The sequence below is a fragment of the Piliocolobus tephrosceles genome, chromosome 3 (assembly GCF_002776525.5).
Source record: "Piliocolobus tephrosceles isolate RC106 chromosome 3, ASM277652v3, whole genome shotgun sequence".
NCBI lineage: Eukaryota > Metazoa > Chordata > Mammalia > Primates > Cercopithecidae > Piliocolobus > Piliocolobus tephrosceles.
In genome coordinates, this window is record NC_045436.1 from 132,824,536 (window position 1) to 132,845,299 (window position 20,764).

Sequence of the window (20,764 nt, forward strand, 5' to 3'; positions counted from 1 at the left end):
TATATCTATACAGTGGAATACTATTCAGCCATAATTGAAATGAAGTACCAATATGTTCTACAACACGGATGAAAACATGTTAGGGGAAAGAACCAGTACAAAAAGTCATAGAGACAGAATGCAATTATTGTTTACCAGGGCCTGGGATGGGGGATAGGGAGTAACTACAAATAGATATGGGTTTATTGTGGAGTGATGAAAATGTTTTTGAATTAGGTAGTGGTGATGGTTGCACAACTCTTTGATGCTTCTCCTATCGTTCTCCTGAGTAGCCCTCCTCCAGGTGATGACTATGAACCTGGGCTGTTTCATTAGGGGCTACATAATCTCAGAAACCTTTATTTGCAGTTGTGTGGATCAGAAAATGTGAAAGTTCACATGGAACATTTTAGGGGTGAGTCATCAAAATTTATATATCACTTTCACTCATGTGCCATGGGCTGTAATCTAGTCTCATGACCCTAATCCAAGTGCAAGGCAAGCTGGCAAATGTAGTCTTCCAGGTAAATGTAGCTTCCCCAGAAGAGAAAGCTATAATGATGATCACCCTACCTTTCTCTACCACAAAGACTGAAGAGTGATACCATAAATAGAAATTCTTTTATTTGCATATTCCACATCAAAATCACAAATTTAGTTGCCACCAAATGATGGCATTATTTTCATTTCTGTACCTGAACCAGTAATGTTTAAAAATATTACTTGTTCTTAAGAAAGTCTGTACTTGTTAGTGCTGATTTAAAGCAAATTCCTCATTTAAAGTAAAAACAATACAGCAAGAAAATATTTTTTAAAAACTAGTGATAAATGGGAGGCTGGGGCAGGAGAATTGCTTGAACGCAGTGAGAGTTGACAATGGGCTAGCAGCCCTCATTCTCAGCGCCTCCTCGGCCTCTGCGTCCACTCTGGCTGCGCTTGAGGACTCCTTCAGCCCGCCACTGCACTGTGGGAGCCCCTCTCTGGGCTGGCTGAGGCTGGAGCCAGCTCCCTCTGCTGGCAGGGAGGTGTGGAGGGAGAGGCGCGAGCAGGAACCAGGGCTACAGTGGGGTGCTCACAGGCCAGCAGGAGTTCCAGCAGGTGTGGGCTCGGGGCCCCCACTGGGAGCGCACTGGGAGCGCACTGGGAGCGGCCGGCAGTGAGGGGCTTAGCACTCGGGCCAGCAGCTGCTGAGGTTGCACAGGGTACCCCAGCACTGCAGGCGCTGCCCTGGAATTCTTGCTAGGCCTCAGCCACCTACCCGTGGGGAAGGGCTCAGGACCTGCAGCCTGCCATGTCCCAGCCCCCTCTCTGCTGTGGGCTCCCCCAGGGCAGGAGCCTCCCCGATTGGCGCCACCCCCTGCTCCGTGCCACCTGGTCCCATCTGCAGCCCAAGGGCTGAGGAGTGCAGGCCCCGCTGCGGACTGGTAGGCAGCTCTGCCTGCAGCCCCCATATGGGATCCACTAGATGAAGCCTGCTGGCCTCCTGAGTCTAGTGGGGACTTGGAGAACTTTCATGTCTAGCTAAGGGATTGTAAATACACCAATCAGCACCCTGTGTCTATCTCAAGGTTTGTAAATACACCAATCAGTACTCTGTATCTAGCTAACCTAGTGGGGACTTGGAGAACTTTCCTGTCTAGCACTCTGTGTCGAGCTAAAGGATTGTAAATACACCAATCAGTACTCTGTGTTTAGCTCAAGGTTTGTAAATACACCAATCAGTACTCTATATCTAGCTAACCTAGTGGGGACTTGGAGAACTTCTCTAATACTCTGTGTCTAACTAAAGGATTGTAAATGCACCAATCAGCACTCTGTCAAAACAGACCAATCAGCTCTCTGTAAAATGGGCCAATTAGCTCTCTGTAAAATGGACCAATCAGCAGGATGTGGGTGGGGCCAGATAAGGGAATAAAAGCTGGCTGCCAAAAGCAGCCAGTGGCAACTCACTCTGCCCTCTTCCAAAGGTTGGGAGATTTATTCTTTTGCTGTTTACAATAAATCTTGCTGCTGGCCGCTGTTTGGGTCCATGCTGCGTTTAAGAGCTGTAATACCGTGAAGCTCTACAGCTTCAGTCCTGAACACTCACAATGAAGGTCTGCAGCTTCACTCCCGAAGCCAGAGAGACCACGAACCCACCAGGAAGAATGAACAACTCCAAATGCACCCCTTGTAAGAGCTGTAACACTCACGGCAAAGGTCTGCAGATTCACTTCTGCAGTCAGCAAGACCAGGAACCCACCAGAAGGAAGAAACTACGACATAGCCGAACATCAGAAGGAACAAACGCTGGACACACCTTTTAAGAACTGTAACACTCACTGCAAGGGTCTGCAGCCACATTCTTGCGGTCAGCCAGACCAAGAACCCACCAATTCCAGACACACCAGGAAGCAGAGTTTGCAATGAGCCGAGATCATGCCACTGCACTCCAGCTTAGTGACAGAGCAAGACTGTCTCAAATAAATAAATAAATAAATAAGTAACTAAAGTAACAACTTTTTTTTACTTGATAAAAATTTTAACAATTTGTATGAGAAGACGAATTATTCACTTTTTTTTTTTTTTTCTTCTTTGTCGGTAGGAGGAGGGCAGTCTTGCTCTGTTGCGCCAGCTGGAGTGCAGTGGCCCAATCTCAGCTAACTGCAGCCTCTGTCTCCTGGGCTCAAGTGATTATCCTACCTCAGCCTCCGGAGTAACTGGGACTACAGGCACATCTACCATGCCCAACTAATTTTTGTATTTTTTGGTAGAGACTGTTTCACCACATTGGCCAGGCTAGTCTTGAACTCCTGACCTCAAGTGATGTGCCTGCCTTGGCCTCCCAAAGTGCTGGGATTACAAGCTTGAGCCACCACACACCACCTCATCTGTTATTAAACATCATACTATAGGTCCTAGCCAGTACCTTAGGACAAGATTTGTTTTTTAAAAAAATGTAATATTCTAACAAGAAGAGACAAATGTTATTGTGTAGATAATTATAAAATAACAAGGGAGTCAGTTCAGAAGCTCTTCTAGCTAAAAGGGTGAAAAAAATTTATGCATAGCAATAAACAAATCAGTATATTGTTTGTGTCATATAATACTAAATTGGCCTTTTTCACATATGTTCCCCTTTCTCTTGGTGTATTCCAGTACCATGGAAGCTAAAACCCTAAAATGATATTTCTCAGACTTTATTGCAGTAAAGGTAAAGGATGTGATTTAGATATTTCACCGGGGATGTGAATTCAGAACTAAATTAATTGGGGAAAGAAGTAGAAACACACGGCTGGGCGCGGTGGCTCACGCCTGTAATCCCAGCACTTTGAGAGTCCCAGGTGGGTGGATCACGAAGTCAGGAGATTAAGACCATCCTGGCTAACACGGTGAAACCCCGTCTCTACTAAAAATACAAAAAATTAGCTGGGCGTGGTGGCGGGCGCCTGTAGTCCCAGCTACTTGGGCGGCTGAGGCGGGAGAATGGCGTGAACCCGGGAAGCGGAGCTTGCAGTGAGCCGAGATGCGCCACTGCACTCCAGTCTGGGGAACAGAGCCGAGACTCTGTCTGAAAAATAATAATAATAATAATAATAATAGTGATAGTAATAATTAGAAACACACAAAGCATCCATTTAGGTGGTACTGATCTAGAATTTGCATCATGGTTTTGGAGCCATTCTTTTTTTTATTTTGTAATTTCAATTTTTATTGTAAATTCAGGGAATGCACATGCAGGCTTGTTATACTGGTATACTGCATGATACTGAGGTTTGGGATATAATTGAACCCGTCATCCAGGTATGGAGCATAGTATCCAATGCAGCCATTATTTTGTCAACAATTTCTCATCCTTAGATTATTACTGAGAAGATAGGGTTCTAGAGACAAAAGTTGTTACACCGGCTTTCTGATTCTCAGAATAGTCTGATAGTAAAGCCAAAAATGGAGTGGTAGTTTCAGATTCCCTAGTTTCCGGATTGTGGTAGAGAAAGCCTTGGCCGACCAGTTTTGCATGTTATTCTGGGAGTCATGCCTGGTAGCCCAGTCTAGAGCCTGCTCCTTCTTTTTATTGGGTTGATAAAGCATTTAATTCCCCATATTAAGCTCTTTTCTGCTTAAAATAGCTAGTGGACCTTCTGTTTATGCAACTGAATCCCAAATGATAGGATTGTTAGGACAAAAATGTGCGCCACTGAACACTGTGTGAACTCTTAATGGCAAAAGCAGCCCGTGTATTTACCGTTTTCCCCTGCCCAGTTCAGTTGAAATAACAGAGAAAAATGAGGAGGAGGAGGAAGTGGAAGAGGGGAGGAGGAAGAGAAGTTATTGATAGTTGCACCATTAATTAGAGCATGGTGTCATCATTGGAATAAGAATATTTCTAAATTTCTGAAAGATGTTAAGCCAGTAAGATCAAATTGAGGGAAGTTAGATACTCGGTGCAAAGTAGGGCTCCCAGAAGAACAGTGGAGTAACTCTAGATTCCAAATATCTGGGCCAGTGGAGGAAAACTTGAAAGACTTCAATTTGAAAACTATGAGAGGTCCCCAGCCTTGGGTTACTATCCTTGGCATTTTCTTCTAGGTTTGATTTTGCTTGGATTACTGGTTATGTAAAGTAAGAGGTTTTACTTGAACTGTTTCTAGCATGTGAAATAAGGTCAGAATGTTTTAAAATATACCCAGGGTTTTGTTTTTATTCAAGTATGTCAGGAGATGGTTGCTATTGAAAGGATAGTTGGTTACTCACAGTTTCCAAGAGGAGGGGTGCATGCCACATCATGCCACACCGGAGCTATGCAGTGAAGCACCTGAATTGATCAGAAGTCAGAAGGAGCAAGGGGAAAAGCATGGGCATAAGGCTTTTATTGTGGTTTCTATGAGAAAAGCAAGGCAAGGCAGGGTAAGCAGAGTTAGGATTGGCTAGTTTCAATAATTTTGGTGGGCTCTGGGCTGTAGAGGCTATCTCTAGTTGTTTGGTACCTGGCCCTGGGATGATTAGGGCAGGGGATCGTGGCTTAGTCTGATAAATGAAGTGATTGAGGGTATGGGCCCTAGATTGATTGGTTTGTGTTTGAAGAGTGTTTGCTATTTCGTGGAGTTCACTAGCCCTGGGAGGGGTAGACTCTACAGAATCAGCAATGTGCCAGATGCCAGAGCATCAAGAATACATAAAATGAGAAAATATGGTTAGTATACAGAGAAAGAGAGTAAATACTCCCAGCAAACTTAGAGGTATAGAATCATTAAATGTTAATAAATTTGTAGGCATGTCAGAAACCATTTAGATTTGCTTCATGAATCCAGGCATTCAACAGCGAAACTGTCAAATTGTAGATGTTGAGAAAGTTGGTTTTTTAAACAGTTGCAAGGTTCTCTATGGATAGATAAATAGGTAGCGATGTTTATTGAATGCTCACAGTGTGTCAGGCACCCTGCTAAGAAATTTACATGTATTATTTTATTTTTTCCCAATAATCCCTTGTGAGTAGTTATTAGTATTATTCCCATGTACAGTTAGGGAAAGTGAAGTGTAGAGAGATTAAATAACTGCCCAAGTTTATGCTATTAACAAGTACTGGAACTGGCATTTAAACCCAGTTTAGTCTGACCTTGGAATCCAAGCTCATAATCACTCTCCCCTACTACCTCTCTATCTATAATAAATCTATGTTTATAATAAGTAATTGCAAATATCCACAAAAGCTTCGAAGTGAAGATCATCTTAGCATGATAGTTACTAACATTTACATGGGGATAATAATAGTACTGGCTTTGTAACATTTTTACAAGGATTAAGTTCATTAATGTTATGTATTTAAAATAGTGCCTGGCAACATAGCAAGCACTTGGTAAATGTTGGATATCATTATTCTCCTTAATGAAGTATTCAACTTGTACATGAGAATTTGTTGGCACAACATCCAGATAAACTCTCTATAGCAGGGAACAACTCCCCTGCACCCCTGCACCCCCTCATTCCTCCAAGACAGTTAATGATTTAAACCTAGTCTTAAATCCAAACAAATTTAAAAGTCAATATCAAACTTCTTATACTTTCCAATATCCATGATAACACAAATTAGCATATAAAAAGAGAAATTGGCTTTATAAGATCATTCATGAATATCCCATCATTTAAAGCGTTTGATATATATATAGGCATTATATTCATTGCCCTAAATTGTTATTACATATGAGAATGACCTTAAGAATATGACAGTATTCTTATGTAATTTAATTTCATGTTTTAATTAGAGAGAAGCGGTTACAGGAATGGAAAGCTCTTAAGAAAAAACAAAACTTTGGGGAATTAAGAGAAATTTCTGGAAATCAGTATGTGAATGAAGTCACAAATGCAGAAAAAGATGTGTGGGTTATAATTCATCTATACAGATCAAGGTAAGATCATAGTATTTCAAAATGTTAATATACCACTATTTTAAAAGACATATTTTTGGTTTTAAGGTTTTACAAAGTATATTACAGTACTCAAGAAAAAGCAACTATATATTACACACATATACATCTATAGAGTTTTTGATAGTCATTGGCTTCAGGGATTAAATTAGGTATTTTAAGATCTTTTCATTTCTAATTTCAGGAACTTGTCACACTTTTTAGAAAAATAAGCACTCTTTGGTAGTTTTGTTAAAAATTTTTTATTCTAGAAAATCTCAAAAATACAGAGAAGTAGAAAGAATGAGAAAATGAACACTCTAAATATTGACCATATAGATTCAACAAGTAACCTTTTGCCATATTTATATAATTGTATCTGTGTGTGTGTATATTTGCATTTGTAGAAAGTAAACTGACCATAGCATGATGCTTTATTCCTGTGTACTTCAGCATGCATCTTCAAAACGTAAAGGTATTGGAAAGAAAATAAAGTTCTGTTTCCTCTACCCATTTTAGGTTTATTGGCTGGGATCCTGCAAATTGGACTGACAAAAGACAGGTTAACAAGAGTAAAACAAACAGAAGTCTATTAACAAGTGCATTACACATACACATAGGAGAGCTCAGTGATAAGTAACTCAAAGTAGTGGTTAAAACTTGGGCTTATATAAAACTTATCTTAACAAAAGAACAGCAAATTTATAGAGATGTGATAAGACAACAGAAAGGGTCTTTGAGCTTCTAGGAATAACAAACTGTGGGATGGTAAATACATGGGTGAAACTATGTATTCAACTTGTTGAATCTATATGGTCGATATTTAGAGTGTTTGATTTAATGGAAATTAAAGGTTGTTTTAGCAAGGTTTGTTATATAGATTCCTCTGGTGCCTCACTGGGATGATAAGAATCTAGAGCTTTATCCAGTGATTAAGAGTGTCCTCCCCTTCCTGGTAGAGACAAGAGCGAGGATGTTACTGGGTGGAGAGTAGTTTTCTTGTGTTTGTTTCTTTTCAGTTGTCTTTAGCTCAAAATAATCCTTATGCCAGAGTGGCTTATTTTGGTGTGGCATATTATGAATCCCTGCAAGAACATTCTTCTACTTAACCACAATACCATTTTTTCACTTTACAAAATTAACAGTAACTCCTAATACCATCTAATACCTCGTCCTTACTCATATTTTCCCAAGTGACTTAAAAATATCTTTTATAAGTACATATGTTTTGGACAAGGAGTCAATCAAGAATTATGCAGCACATTTAGATATATCAGCTCTCTTAAGTCTCTTCTAATAGAACAATTCACCTGCACCCTATACTCCCCTATACCTCCAAGACAGTTAATTTAAAAATACCTGGTTGTACTAGGTATAACCCACTGTCGCTAGGCCTCACCAGCCTTGCCTAGTAAATAGGGAAAGTAGACTTTTCCCCAACTCTGTTTCTCTCATTCAAACAGTCCTTCTAGCTTTAGGTCCCTACCCCTCTGCCTCAGAGCTATAAACCATTCTAGGAACAGAGGCCATGACAGCAACCTTCACTGTCCTTATTTCAATCTCTGAATAATAATTTTTTTTCTCTTTAGGTTCTTGGGGAAATTGTACAGAGCAATTTATGCAAATTATAGCCCTGTATATAACCCTGTATAGCCTGTATGGGGCTATACTTTGCAGTTCCTGAGTTGAACTTTGACAGGACAACATGCCCCATAAAAGAAAATGCCCCATAAAAGTTATTTTATTATAACTAAAACTCTTGGTAGATTAATTTTTAGGTAGCTTTAAAGTCTTTAAAAGAATGTGTTGACCTAAAAGGAAGAGGCTGAGGCACAAAATATAATTTAAAGAGTTTACTTGAGCCAAAGTAAGGATAGCTGCCCAGAAGACTAAACCCAAGTAACCTTGAATACGATCTCCCTTTAGCCTTTGTTATGAGCAGGTTTGTGAAGACATAAAAGGGGGACAGGGAGTGGACTAATACAAAGCTGTTTGTCAGGAATTCTCTTTGGCTTAAGGAAATGACATTGATTAGTGATTGGCTGTACATTGTTAAGCTATGAAAGTTACAGTGTATGATGTATTATTGGCTTGATTTATAGCTACTTGCAAGCAATAGCAAGCAGTTTCAAGAGAGGAATGCATAGGTGAAGGAGGGAGTAGGTTGTAATTCTCTCTTTTTATTTTTGATACAGGGTCTCACTGTGTTTCCCAGGCTGGAGTGCAGTGACCATCATAGCTCAATGTAGCCTTTAATGCTTGGGCTCAAGCAATGATCCTCCTGCCTCAGTCCTCCAAGTAGCTTGGACTACAGGTCTGCACCACCACATCTGGCTAATTTTTAAAATTTTTTCATCGAAATGGGGTCTTGCTATGTTGCCCAGACTGGTCTCGAACTCCTGGCCTCAAGTGATCCTCCTGCCTCAGCCTCCCAAAATATTGAGATTACAGGTGTGAACCAACTGTGCCTGGCTTGCTGTCTCATTTTAATGACTCCGTGGGTGTAAACGTTTAAAAGGACTTGCATTCTTCAGAGAAAAGTTATTTCCTGAAATCACACTTCCATATTACCTATACTATTTATTTGGTTAACCAGTTTGTAAATGCTGCTTGTAGGTCTCACAGTTAAGGATGAGAAACACTGACATTTATAAAACAGGGATCTGTTTGTGGTAAATATTATATACTGAAGTGGTTTACTGAATGTTTTTTCTGACCCTGTGTGGTTAGCAGAGTAGATATTGCTTCTAAGTAAAATTATCTAGTTTAATGGTTATTTCCATATAAATTACTAGTTTTTAGAAATAATTTTTAAAAATTCATAAAGAGGTTGCATGTGTTTTAGTCTGCTTCAAATTGTCATATGCTTTGATAGACTCAGAAAGAAGGATGTGGTTTCATAATATTTTAAGTATTTGTGACCTTCTCAGAAGGTTTTTCTGGGCCACTCTAAAGTAGTTACATATTAGTTTTCTGGACATTAAGAAAATACATTCCTGGGGCTGGGTGCTGTGGCTCGTGCCTGTAATCCCAGCACTTTGGGAGGCCAAGGCAGGTGGATCACTTGACGTCAGGAGTCGAAGACCAGCCTGGTCAGCATGGTGAAACCCCATTTCTACTAAAAATACAAAACAAAAAAAAAAAATTTTAGCTGGGCATGGTGGCACATGCCTGTAGTCCTGGCAATGTGGGAGACTGAGGCAGGAGAATGGCTTGAACCCAGGAGGCAGAGGTTGCAGTGAGCTGAGATCGCACCATTGCACTCCAGCCTGGGTGACAGAGCAAGACTCCGAATCAAAAAATAATTGTGTTATAAATATTCCTTAGAAAACTCTAGTTTTTAACAATGGAATTACTGGCCAGGCTTGGGGCTCATGCCTGTAATCCCAGCACTTTGGGAGGCTGAGGTGGGCGGATCACCTGAGGTCAGGAGTTTGAGACCAGCCTGGCCAACATGGCAAAACCCTGTCTTTACTAAAGTACAAAATACTAGCCGGGCATGGTGGTGTGTCCCTATAATCCCAGTTACTTGGGAGGCTGAGGCAGGAGAATCGCTTGAACCTGGGAGGCAGAGGTTGCAGTGAGCTGAGATCACATCATTGCACTCCAGCCTGGGCAACAGAGCGGGACTCCATCTCAAAAGAAAGGATTTAAGTACAGCTTTTTAATATTATAAAGTTGAAGGACAGCTGTTAATTTATGTTTTTGTAACCACCCAGTGGGGTTCATTTTGCCTGCTGCCCACATAGAGCCAATTTATCAAGACAGGGGAATTGCAATAAAGAGTTTAATTCATGCAGAGCCAGTTGAACAGGAAACCAGAGTTTTATTATTACTCAAATCAGCCTCCCCAAAAATTTGGAGGCTGGGGTTTTTCAAGGATAGTTTGCCAGACCACAGAATGGGTACTGCTGATTGGTTGGGAATGCAATCATAGGGATGTCGACAATGATCCTTGATATGGTTTGGCTGTGTCCTCACTAAATCTCATCTTGAACTGAATTTCCCATAATCCCCATTTGTTGAGGGAGGGACCTGGCGGGAGGTAATTTAATCATGGGGACAGTTACCCTCATGCTGTTCTTGTGATAATGAGTGAGTTCTCATGAGATCTGATGGCTTTATAAGGGGTTTTTCCCCTTTTGCTCAGCACTTCTCATTGCTGCCACATGTGAAGAAGAATGTGTTTGCTTCCCCTTCTGCCATGATTGTAAGTTTCCTGTGAGTCAGTTAAACCTCTTTCCCTTATAATTACCCAGCCTTGGGTGTGTCTTTATTAGCAGCATGAGAACGGACTAATACAGTCCTCATGCGGGCTAAGTCTGCTTCTGTATGGGGCCACAGGACCGCTTGGTGGGTCCAGGTAGAGGCATCAGTCATCAGAAATGCAAAAACCTTAAAAGATGTATCAAAAAGGCCAATCTTAGGTTCTACAATAGGGTTGTTGTCTGCAGGAGTAATTGAGGAAGTTGCATATCTTGTGACTTCCAGAATAATGGCTGGTAATTGTTTAAGTGTGTATCTTAGCAGAATTCAGGTTCCTGTCATCCTCCTAACCTAGTCTTCGCTTAGGTTTTACAAAGGTGGTTTAGTTTTGGGGAAAAGTTATTATCATTTAAACTATAAACTGAATTTCTCCCAAAGTTAGCTTGGCCCAATCCAGGAATGATTCTGGGCAGTTTGGAGGTTAAAGAGAAGATGGGGGTTGGTTAGATCACATCTCTTTCACTGTCATAATTCTCTCACTGTTAAAGTTTTTGCAAAGGTGGTTTTATTTTTAGCTACTTTCTTTCAATTTTATAAAATGGTGGTGTGTGTTTGTTGATTAGACTCCTAAATTCTACAATTTCAATGTCTCTTTGCCATTAAATTGATAGGATTAGACCCACTTTTTATCCAAATGAAGGCTTAGCCTCCTTAAGGTGCTTTGGAGGGATCTAACTCAACCTGGGCCAGTAAGCCTAATGAGTTAGCTTTAAGTCAGTCTTGTTTCTGGTTTTATTTAATCTTACGCCTGTACCCCAATTCTAATTTGGGGCTTTTATATTATTCTTATACTCAAGTGCATATTTTGAAGCTTGAATATCATAAATAGGCTCTTAACTTGCTTTGTGATGTTACTGGTCTGCCTCATATTTTACAGCTCTTCTGGGGTTAAAATTCTGGCCCTCAACCCCAACACCAAATTTGTTCCCCTACTGCTTGCTGTCAGAACTTTCTTCGGGCAACCCTTTCTCCCTGCATCACAATCTGTTATGCAATATTCTCTTAAATCTATACTTTTCACTGCCACCACCAATACCTACCTGCCTTTTGCCATTCACACTACTGACCCATCCCACAAATATCTGTTGTACCACTGACTGAGCTTTCATTCTGATAAAATTTCTAATGAAAATTATAAAATTTCTCTGAATTAGATATTAGTGGACTCATTTCACCTTGAAGAAAATCAAAACATTTTACTCTAAGATATACTTTCTTGATGTATTTTGAGGTGGGTGTTCAGAGAGCCAACAAAACTGAAGTAACCCCTTAAAGCTGTCTTTTGTGGAGATTTGCAACTGTAGAGAAAATCTGCATTCATGCAGTCAGGCCTTCTCTGAGGGCTTTCCCTTGTCTGATCTAGGACCAAGTTAACTGAGAATCTGATGCCTTTAAAGATCTAAAAGAAACATTTACCATCTATTCTCTTTGAGGGCTGCTACCTGTAAGGTTTCATCTACATAACAAGACCACTTTTGCTAGCCAGGCCTTCTCTTCTCTGCCTCCCATAGCCTGTCTTGTCACTGTAACCTGATTTACCCCAATAACATGTTTTTGGTCATGCCAGAGCCTCCATTCTTTCTGTAGCCTCAAGGTGGCATATAAGCTTCTGTACCTCATTGGAGGGTTTGGGTAATCACTTTGTGTTTCCTCTCTCATGTGCATGTTAATAAACTTGTGTGCCTTTTCTCCAATTAATCTGCCTTTTGTTAGTTGATCTTTCAGTGAACCTTTCTTCGGAGGGCAAAGAAATTTTCCCTTGGCCCCTAAAACCTTGCACTTTTTGGTAGAGACGGGGTTTCACCATGTTGGCCAGACTGGTCTTGAACTCCTGACCTCAAAGGATCTGTCTACATTGGCCTCCCAAAGTGCCGGGATTATAGGCTTGAGCCACTGCACCCAGCCCAAATTGAATATGTTTATGTAAAATGGAGAAAGAGTCTTTGGAGAAGGAAAGATGAGAAAACAGGAAAAGAGGGAAGCAAAATAACCAACAAAGGTCCCAAGGGAGATGGAAGGAATGTGGAATAAAGTAGAGGTGAAGGGATTCACTTGAAATTTGATAAAATGGGAGAAAAGGAACTAATTGATCAATGAGTGTGATGAGAATTAAGTGATAAAGCAGGAAGAACTGAGGTTGTGGTCATACTTCCAATCAATATTAAATTTCTGGTAAGGAATAGTTCTGGATAATGGGGCCACCAGAATGTGACATGGAGTGGGATTCCAAAGACTGTGGGAGAAGTTTGTTGGAGTCAGGAAAGACAGTTCTGGATATGGTAAACTCATTACATGGAAAGAAGCTCGTGATGGCAACAAGAGTTGGGATCCTTTTGTTTCAACTCAGAACTGCAAAGGATTTCCTAGAAGTGTCCTGTTTTTGTTTTTTCTACAAACTGGGAACCTGCTTGAACCAAACTGATGCTCAGTTGGATGTAGTTTCACTAAGTTAAGCATCAGCTTGCCTGGTAGCTAGCTTCATTCCCAGGCTATAATGGTGCTTGCAATAAAAACCAGAGGACTCTACATACAGTTCATCATTGCTAAAGGTAACAATAGAGGATGATAATAACATGTTTTTATATTAATCTAAGATTTATTTTTACCATGATGATATTTTACTTATTTCATTAGACTGAGATGAATAGTCTGTTTATTAAAGATTGTGTGTACTGTTTCTCTTTTTAGCATCCCAATGTGTTTGTTGGTTAACCAGCATCTTAGTCTTCTAGCAAGAAAGTTTCCAGAAACTAAATTTGTTAAAGCCATCGTGAATAGCTGTATTCAACACTACCATGACAATTGTTTACCAACAATTTTTGTTTATAAAAATGGTCAGATAGAAGCCAAATTCATTGGAATTATAGAATGTGGAGGGATAAATCTCAAGCTGGAAGGTAATGTTACAAATTTTGTTTATAAAAATGATAGGTGAAAACATCCAGAAACTAACAAGTATCCTGAAAGTTTTCTTCCTTAGTACCAAGGTTTTTTCCTTGCTTTTAGTCTCTTTTTATATGCCTCCAGATTAATTTTCCTATAGTAATACTCTAATAACAGCCCCTTGCTTAAAATCCTTAATAGCTCTCTGTCTCAAGTAAGTTAAAAATTTAGAATCTTCTCCTTTAGAATGTCCACCCACCTCTCCAACTATATTTCTCAGTGCTTTCTAGTTTCTGTTCCTGTTAGGCTGGTCTTCAGCCACTACTAGGCTGGTCTTCAGCCACTACTAAATATACGTTACTCGTTTGTGCCATCACACTTTTTTACACATTCTCTGCTTGTACCTAACATATTCTACCTTTCTCTGTTCTCCATATCCCAAACTTTATTCCTACATGAGTCTGCTCAATTTTTATTTACTGCATTATGTAATATTGAACCAATTCATAATCTTTTTCTTCTCTACTGAATTTCTATAGTGTATATTCAATGCATCTTACTTTTCACTTATTAGCATGATATCTAATTTTGTTGATGAATCAATTCCCTTTGAATTTTATCTTCCTAAAAATTGCAGGGACCGTGCCTCCTATTACTTTATTTTTCTTAGCACACAGCACAAGACTTTCTATTTTTATCTTCTTTAATTGTTTTTACTTCTTAAGGTCATTTCTTTGATATATTCATTTTTTGGCAGTGCTTTAACTCTATTTTACAAAACTAAAAATCATTTTCTGTCACCACTGTGTTAAAGCCATCATGAATGACTGTTTTCAGTTTTTGTTCGTTTTGTTTGTTTGTTTGTTTGTTTGTTTGTTTGTTTGTTTTTGAGACGGAGCCTTGCTCTGTCACTCAGGCTAGTGTGCAGTGGCATGATCTCGGCTCACTGCAACCTTTGCCTCCCGGATTCAAGCAGTTCTCCCTGCCTCAGCCTCCCAAGTAGCTGGGATTACAGGTGCCCACCACCATACCCGGCTAATTTTTGTAATTTTTAGTGGAGATGGGGTTTCGCCATGTTGGCCAGACTGATCTTGAACTCCTGACCTCAAGAGATCTGCCCTCCTCAGCCTCCCAAAGTGATGGGATTACGGATGTAAGCCACTGCGCCTGGCCGGTTGGTTTCAGTAGGTATTCTTTCACTCTGTCAGTCTCCCAAAATTGTTTTTGGCCTTACTGAGACCTCTGACACTTTAATTTTTCCAGAAGTTTCCCATTTTTCTTTTAGTCTTCTAAGGTCTTTCCTTGTTTTACCACGTGTTTTTGTAGCTTGGATCTTTTCTTTTTAATTAAAAAAATTAACGACATAAGAGTACATAAAAGAATACATAGAATAATCATATAGTAAGCATTCATGAAATCATTATTGTCTTCTCTGTTTGGGATGCTATAATAGAAATACTATAAACTGGGTGGCTTATAAACAAGAAACTTTATATTAATATCTCATAGTTCTGGAGGCTGGGAAGTCCCAGATCAAGGTGCCAACAGATTTGGTGGAGGACCTGTTCTTCATAGATGGTGACCTCTTCATTGACCTCACGTGGTGGAAGGGGCAAACAAGCTCCTTTTGGCCTCTCTGTTCACTCATTTCATTGAAGAGTGCTCTGCCCTCATGGTCTAATCACTCCCAACGTCCCCACCTCTTAATACCATCACCTTGGGGATTGGGATTTCAACATATGAATTTTGGGGGGACACATTCAGGACCATAGTAATTACCAAAAGTAACAAATGTGAACATTTGTTTATGCTTGCTTCAGCTGTTTATTTGAGATAGCATCTCACTCTGTCACCCAGGCTGGAGTGCAGTGGCACAATTATGGCTCACTTGCAGCCTTGACTTCTCAGGCTCAAGTAATCCTCCCACTTTAGCCTCCTGAGTAGCTGGGACTACAGGTGCCGGCCACCACACCTAACTATTTTTTTAACAAAATTTTGTAGTAGAGATGGGGTCTCACTATATTGCCCAGGCTGGTCTCAAACTCCTAGGCTCAAGTAATCCTCCCACATTTGACCCTCAAAGTGCTGGGATTACAAGCATGAGCCACCATGCCTGGCCTGTTTGCTTATCTTTTAAAAACACATTACAGATAAAGTTGAAGTTACCTGTATTTCATACTTAGTCCTGTTCCCCTCCCTGCTTCCTTAGGGGCAAAAACTATCACGAATTTAGTGTGTATCTCGTCCCTTTATTTATTTAATTTTTTTTTGAGAGGGAGATATCAATGAAATGTATTGGTGTATTTTAAACATTGTAGTAGAATATGTGTAATATAACATTTACCATCAACTATTTTTAAGCATACAGTTCAGTGGCATTAAGCACATTCACATTCCATCACCATCATCTCCAGAAGTGTTTTTTTGTCTTACATAACAAACTCTGTACTCATTAAACAAAAACTCCTCAGTCTCCAATTGCTTCAGCCCGGGCAATCACCTTTTTAAGATTCTGTCTCTATGAATTTGACAGCACTAGATACCTCATATAAGTGGAATCATATAGTATTTGTCCTTTGTGATTGACTTATTTCACTTAGCATAATGTCCTCAAGTTTCATCCATGTGGTAGCATGTTATCAGAATTTTTTTCCTTTTTAAGTGTATCTTGCATAGCCCTTCATCTGTTGATGGATACTTAGGTTGTTTTCACCTTTTGGCTATTGTGAATAATGCTGTTATGAACGTGTGTGTACAAATAATATGCTTATCTCCATTTTTAATAATTCTGGGAATATACAGAGAAATGGAATTGCTAGATGATATGATAATTCTATTTTTAATTTTAAAAGAAACTATCTGGTCTATAGTGTTATACTTTAAGTATATCTATAGAAATAGAAGGAATAATTAATTGCAAAATCGAAAGTATTTAATAAAGGGCATTATATTGTAGTATCATTCTGCAACTTGCTTTTTTAAAAATCTCAATCATAGTATTCAGAATCTTGTTTATTTCATATATGTCTGATTCAATAACTTTATCTCCTGTCTAGCATTCTATAATCAGCTATTCCTCAATTTATCATTCCCCTATTGTGAGAAATGTGAGTTGTTTCCAATTTTCCCATTATGAACAATTCTGCTGTGACCGTTGTTGTGTCCATCTGTAAAAATTTCTCAAGGATATATGGAGAATTGTGGGAATATAGGGTATACACATTTTCAACTTCGCTTGATAGTTGATAGATTGCTCTATAAATGGAAGTATCAATTTATCCTTCCATCTGTGTTTAAAGATCTACCCACATCTTCTCCACTTCTTGTTAATTTTAGACTGTTGGTTTTTTGGTCAATCTGATGGATATGAAGTGGTATCATTTAGTTGTTTAAATTTGGATTTCCCTCATTACAAGTGAGGTTATGGATTTTTTCATATGCATTGCTCATTCTGATTTCCTCTCCTGTTTATATACTTTGTCCATTTTGTCATTTGTGTTTTTTTCATTGATTTATAAGAGTGTGTATGTGTGCGTATGTTGTTTCATTGACTTGTAAGAGTGGGTATGTGTGCATGAGTGTGTGTGTAAAGTTCTGGATACTATTTTTGTAGTATTACTAATATTCTCACCAGTGATGGCTTATCATTTCATTTTGATTGTCAGATAAAAGTTATGATTTGGCATAGTGAAAATTATTAATCTTTTTCTTTATTTTGTACTTTTTGTGCTTTCTTTTCAAAACCCTTCTGTATTCCCAAGGTGAAAAATATATTCTTCTATACTTTCTTCTAAGAGTTTTAAATTTTTATTTTTGAGCTTAGGTCTTGAATAACATTGGGCTTTTCTTTTGTGTATGATTTGATGTAAGGAATTGTATTAGTCTATTTTCACGCTGCTAATAAAGACATACCTGAGACTGGGTAATTTATAAAGGAAAGAAGTTTAATTGGCTCACAGCTCAGCTGGCTGGGGAGGCTTCAGGAAACTTACAATCATGACAGAATGGGAAGCAAGCATGTTTTTTCACATGGCAGCAGGAAAGAGAAGAATGAGAGCCAAGTGAAGTGGGGAAAAAGCCCCTTATAAAACCCATCAGATCTGGTGAGAACTCACTCAGTATCAAGAGAACAGCATGGAGGTAACAACCCCCATGATTCAATTACCTCCCACCCACAATATGTGGGGATTATGAGAACTACAGTTCAAGATGAGGTTAGGGTGGAGACATAGCCAAACCATATCAGGAATGTATCTACTTTTTTTCTGTAAGAAAATGCAACTGTTTCAACACCATTTATTAAAATTTCACTTCATTCTTTTTCTTTTTTTTTTTTTTTGAGACGGAGTCTTGCACTGTTGCCCGGACTGGAGTGCAATGGCACGATCTCCATCTCGGCTCGCTACAACCTCTGCCTCCAGGGTTCAAGCGATTCTTCTGCCTCAGCCTCCTGAATAGCTGGGATTACATGTGCCTGCCACCGTGTGTGGCTAATGTTTTCTTTTCCTTTTTTTTTTTTTTTTTTTTTTTTTTTTTTTAGTATTTTTAGTAGGGATGACATTTCACCGTGTTGGCCAGGCTGATCTCAAACTCCTTACCTCAGGTGATCCGCTCGCCTCAGTCTTTCAAAGTGCTGGGATTACAGGTGTGAGCCACCACACCTGGCCAACTTGTTTAATTTTATAGGCTCACAGCTGGAGGGAAGTGTACCTCAGTATGAATTGTGTCTTGAGTCTTACCTGTATCTGATTTAGATGAGACTATGGACTTTTGAGTTGATGTTGGAACAAGTTGAGACTTTGGGGGCTACTGGGATAGAATGAATGTATTTTGCATGTAAGAGGACATGAATTTTGGGGGCTGGGGTGGAATGGTATGATTTGAATGTGTCCTCCAAAATTAGTAATCCCCAATGCAACAGTGTTGAGAAGTGGGACCTTAAGAGGTGATTAGGTCATGAGGTCTCTGCCCTCATGAATGGATTAATGTCATTATTGCAGAGTGGGGTTGTTGTCATGAGGATGGGTTTGTTTTAAAAGTGAGTTCAGCCCTCTCTTGTTGTCTCTAACTCACCTTCTCTAACTCACTTGAATTCTGCCATGGGATAACCTCAGCAAGAAGACCCTCACCTGATGTAGGCCCCTCAAGCTTATACTTCCCAGCCTCCAGATGTATATGAAATAAATCTCTGTTCTCTATAAATTACTCAAGTCTCAGGTATTCTTTTATCACAAAACAGACTAAGAACCAGTTTAACTATAATTTCTCCCTTTAAGTATAACTTTGCTGTATCCAATGTGTATTTTGATATTGTAGCACTTTTACTGTCAACCAGTTCTAAAGATATCAGGCTGGGTGTGGTGGCTTACGCCTGTAATCCCAGCACTTTGGGAGGCTGAGGTAGGGGGATCACTTGAGGTCAGGAGTTCGAGACCAGCCTGGCCAACATGATGAAACCCTGACTCTACTTAAAAAATACAAAATTTAGCTGGGTGTGGTGGCATGCACCTGTAATTGCAGTTACTCAGGAAGCTGTGGCATGAGAATCGCTTGAACCTGGGAGGCAGAGGTTGCAGTGAGCCAAGATTGCACCACTGCACTCTAGCCTGGGTGACAGAGTGAGACTCTGTCTGAAAAAAGAAAAAAAAACTATAAATATATCATCATTTCCATGGTAATATTACTAAGAGTCAACTCCTATTTCATATAGATGAAAACCTATTCATTTTTTCAGGATTTTTAACTGACTTAATGATGGGTTATTTATTACAGAACTTGAATGGAAGCTAGCAGAAGTTGGAGCAATACAGACTGATTTGGAAGAAAACCCCCAAAAAGACATTGTAGATATGATGGTATCTTCAATTAGAAACACTTCTATTCATGATGACAGTGATAGCTCTAACAGTGATAATGATACCAAATAGAAATATTCAGTAAATAGCTTTTAGTATATATGTACTGAATGTTTTACTTATGACTGCTTTTATAATTAGGGATCAGAAAATTCATAAACAGATTTATTTTATTTTCATTTTTATATTAGAATTATGGCATATATGTCATTTTAAAAATTTTCAGGCATTTCAGAATATTCATTGCCTCTGAGAAAAATAGAATTTGGCAGCCAGGCGTGGTGGCTCACGCCTGTAATCCCAGCACTTTGGGAGGCCAAAGTGGGCAGATCACCCAAGGTCGGGAATTCGAGACCAGTCTGACCAACATGGAGAAACCCCGTCTCTACTAAAAATACAAAAATTAGCTGGGCATCATGGCACATGCCTGTAATCTCAGCTACTCCGGAGACTGAGGCAGGCGAATCCCTTGAACCCATGAGGCAGAGGTTGCGGTGAGCCAAGATCGCGCCATTGCACTCTATGTTGGGCAACAAGAGCGAAACTCCATCTCAAACAAAACAAAACAAAAAACAAAACAAAACAGAATTTGTATTAAGCCCTTAGTATTTTTCTGTGGTTTATCCTTTCTCTAACTCATGTTGGACAAAAACAAGTATTACAAGACCTTTCTTGCTTACTCACTTCCAAAGAGAACTACGAATGAAAGCAATGAAAGAAAACCATGAAATTTTATTTAAGTCAACACATTTTAAAATCTAGACTTAAGTAAAAAGTTTTAAATTTATGACCATAAAGCTTTTTCTTAGAAATCTCTTACCTATTAAAACATTAACCACTTAATAGCATAATGCAATTAATAGATTTTGAAAAGTACATAAAAAATATCTGTATTCATTATTATTGTTCTGAGTAGTTACTATTAAGTTAGAAAATTACTGAGTATTCTCATTAATATTTAAACTATAGAATCATTAGAACACTACACCATGTAAGTTTCTAAATCCTGAGCGGAGGTGAGAAAAATATATTGTAGGATGACCTATGTTTTAACAGTAATCACAGAAGAATTCATCATGAGAAAATATACATTAGTACACTGCAGAAGGCCTATAGGATGTTTCATCTTGGCATAATAATGAACATCACTTTTAGAGGAAAGGTTGGTAAATCCAGCATATAATAGTTCAGTAACAGATTGTTTTCTACTTTATTTGTATTTGTGATCTATAATTCTCATTATGGATGTTCACGGATATTTGTGAGAGAATCTAGACTAGGTTTAAATGCCTAGATCACAAAAATAAATTGGTGAGAACTGAGGCAGTTGAATATTGAGTCAAGAAAAGGCTCTTGCTATTGGTGGGGGTTTAGGGATCTTAGAGGCTACAGAGAACC

At 39.2% G+C, this 20,764-nt stretch overlaps 1 protein-coding gene across 1 annotated transcript in view; it reads left to right on the plus strand.

Moving 5' to 3' along the window:
- PDCL2 (phosducin like 2) overlaps nucleotides 1-19,477 on the plus strand; it is a 33,797-nt gene extending 14,320 nt beyond the window's left edge. The window contains exons 4-6 of the mRNA XM_023192197.3: nucleotides 6,222-6,365; nucleotides 13,317-13,525; nucleotides 19,284-19,477. Coding sequence (XP_023047965.1) covers nucleotides 6,222-6,365; nucleotides 13,317-13,525; nucleotides 19,284-19,438 — 508 coding nt within the window. The 3' untranslated portion in view covers nucleotides 19,439-19,477. The remainder of the gene's footprint in view (nucleotides 1-6,221; nucleotides 6,366-13,316; nucleotides 13,526-19,283) is intronic.
- Nucleotides 19,478-20,764: the final 1,287 nt, after the last annotated feature.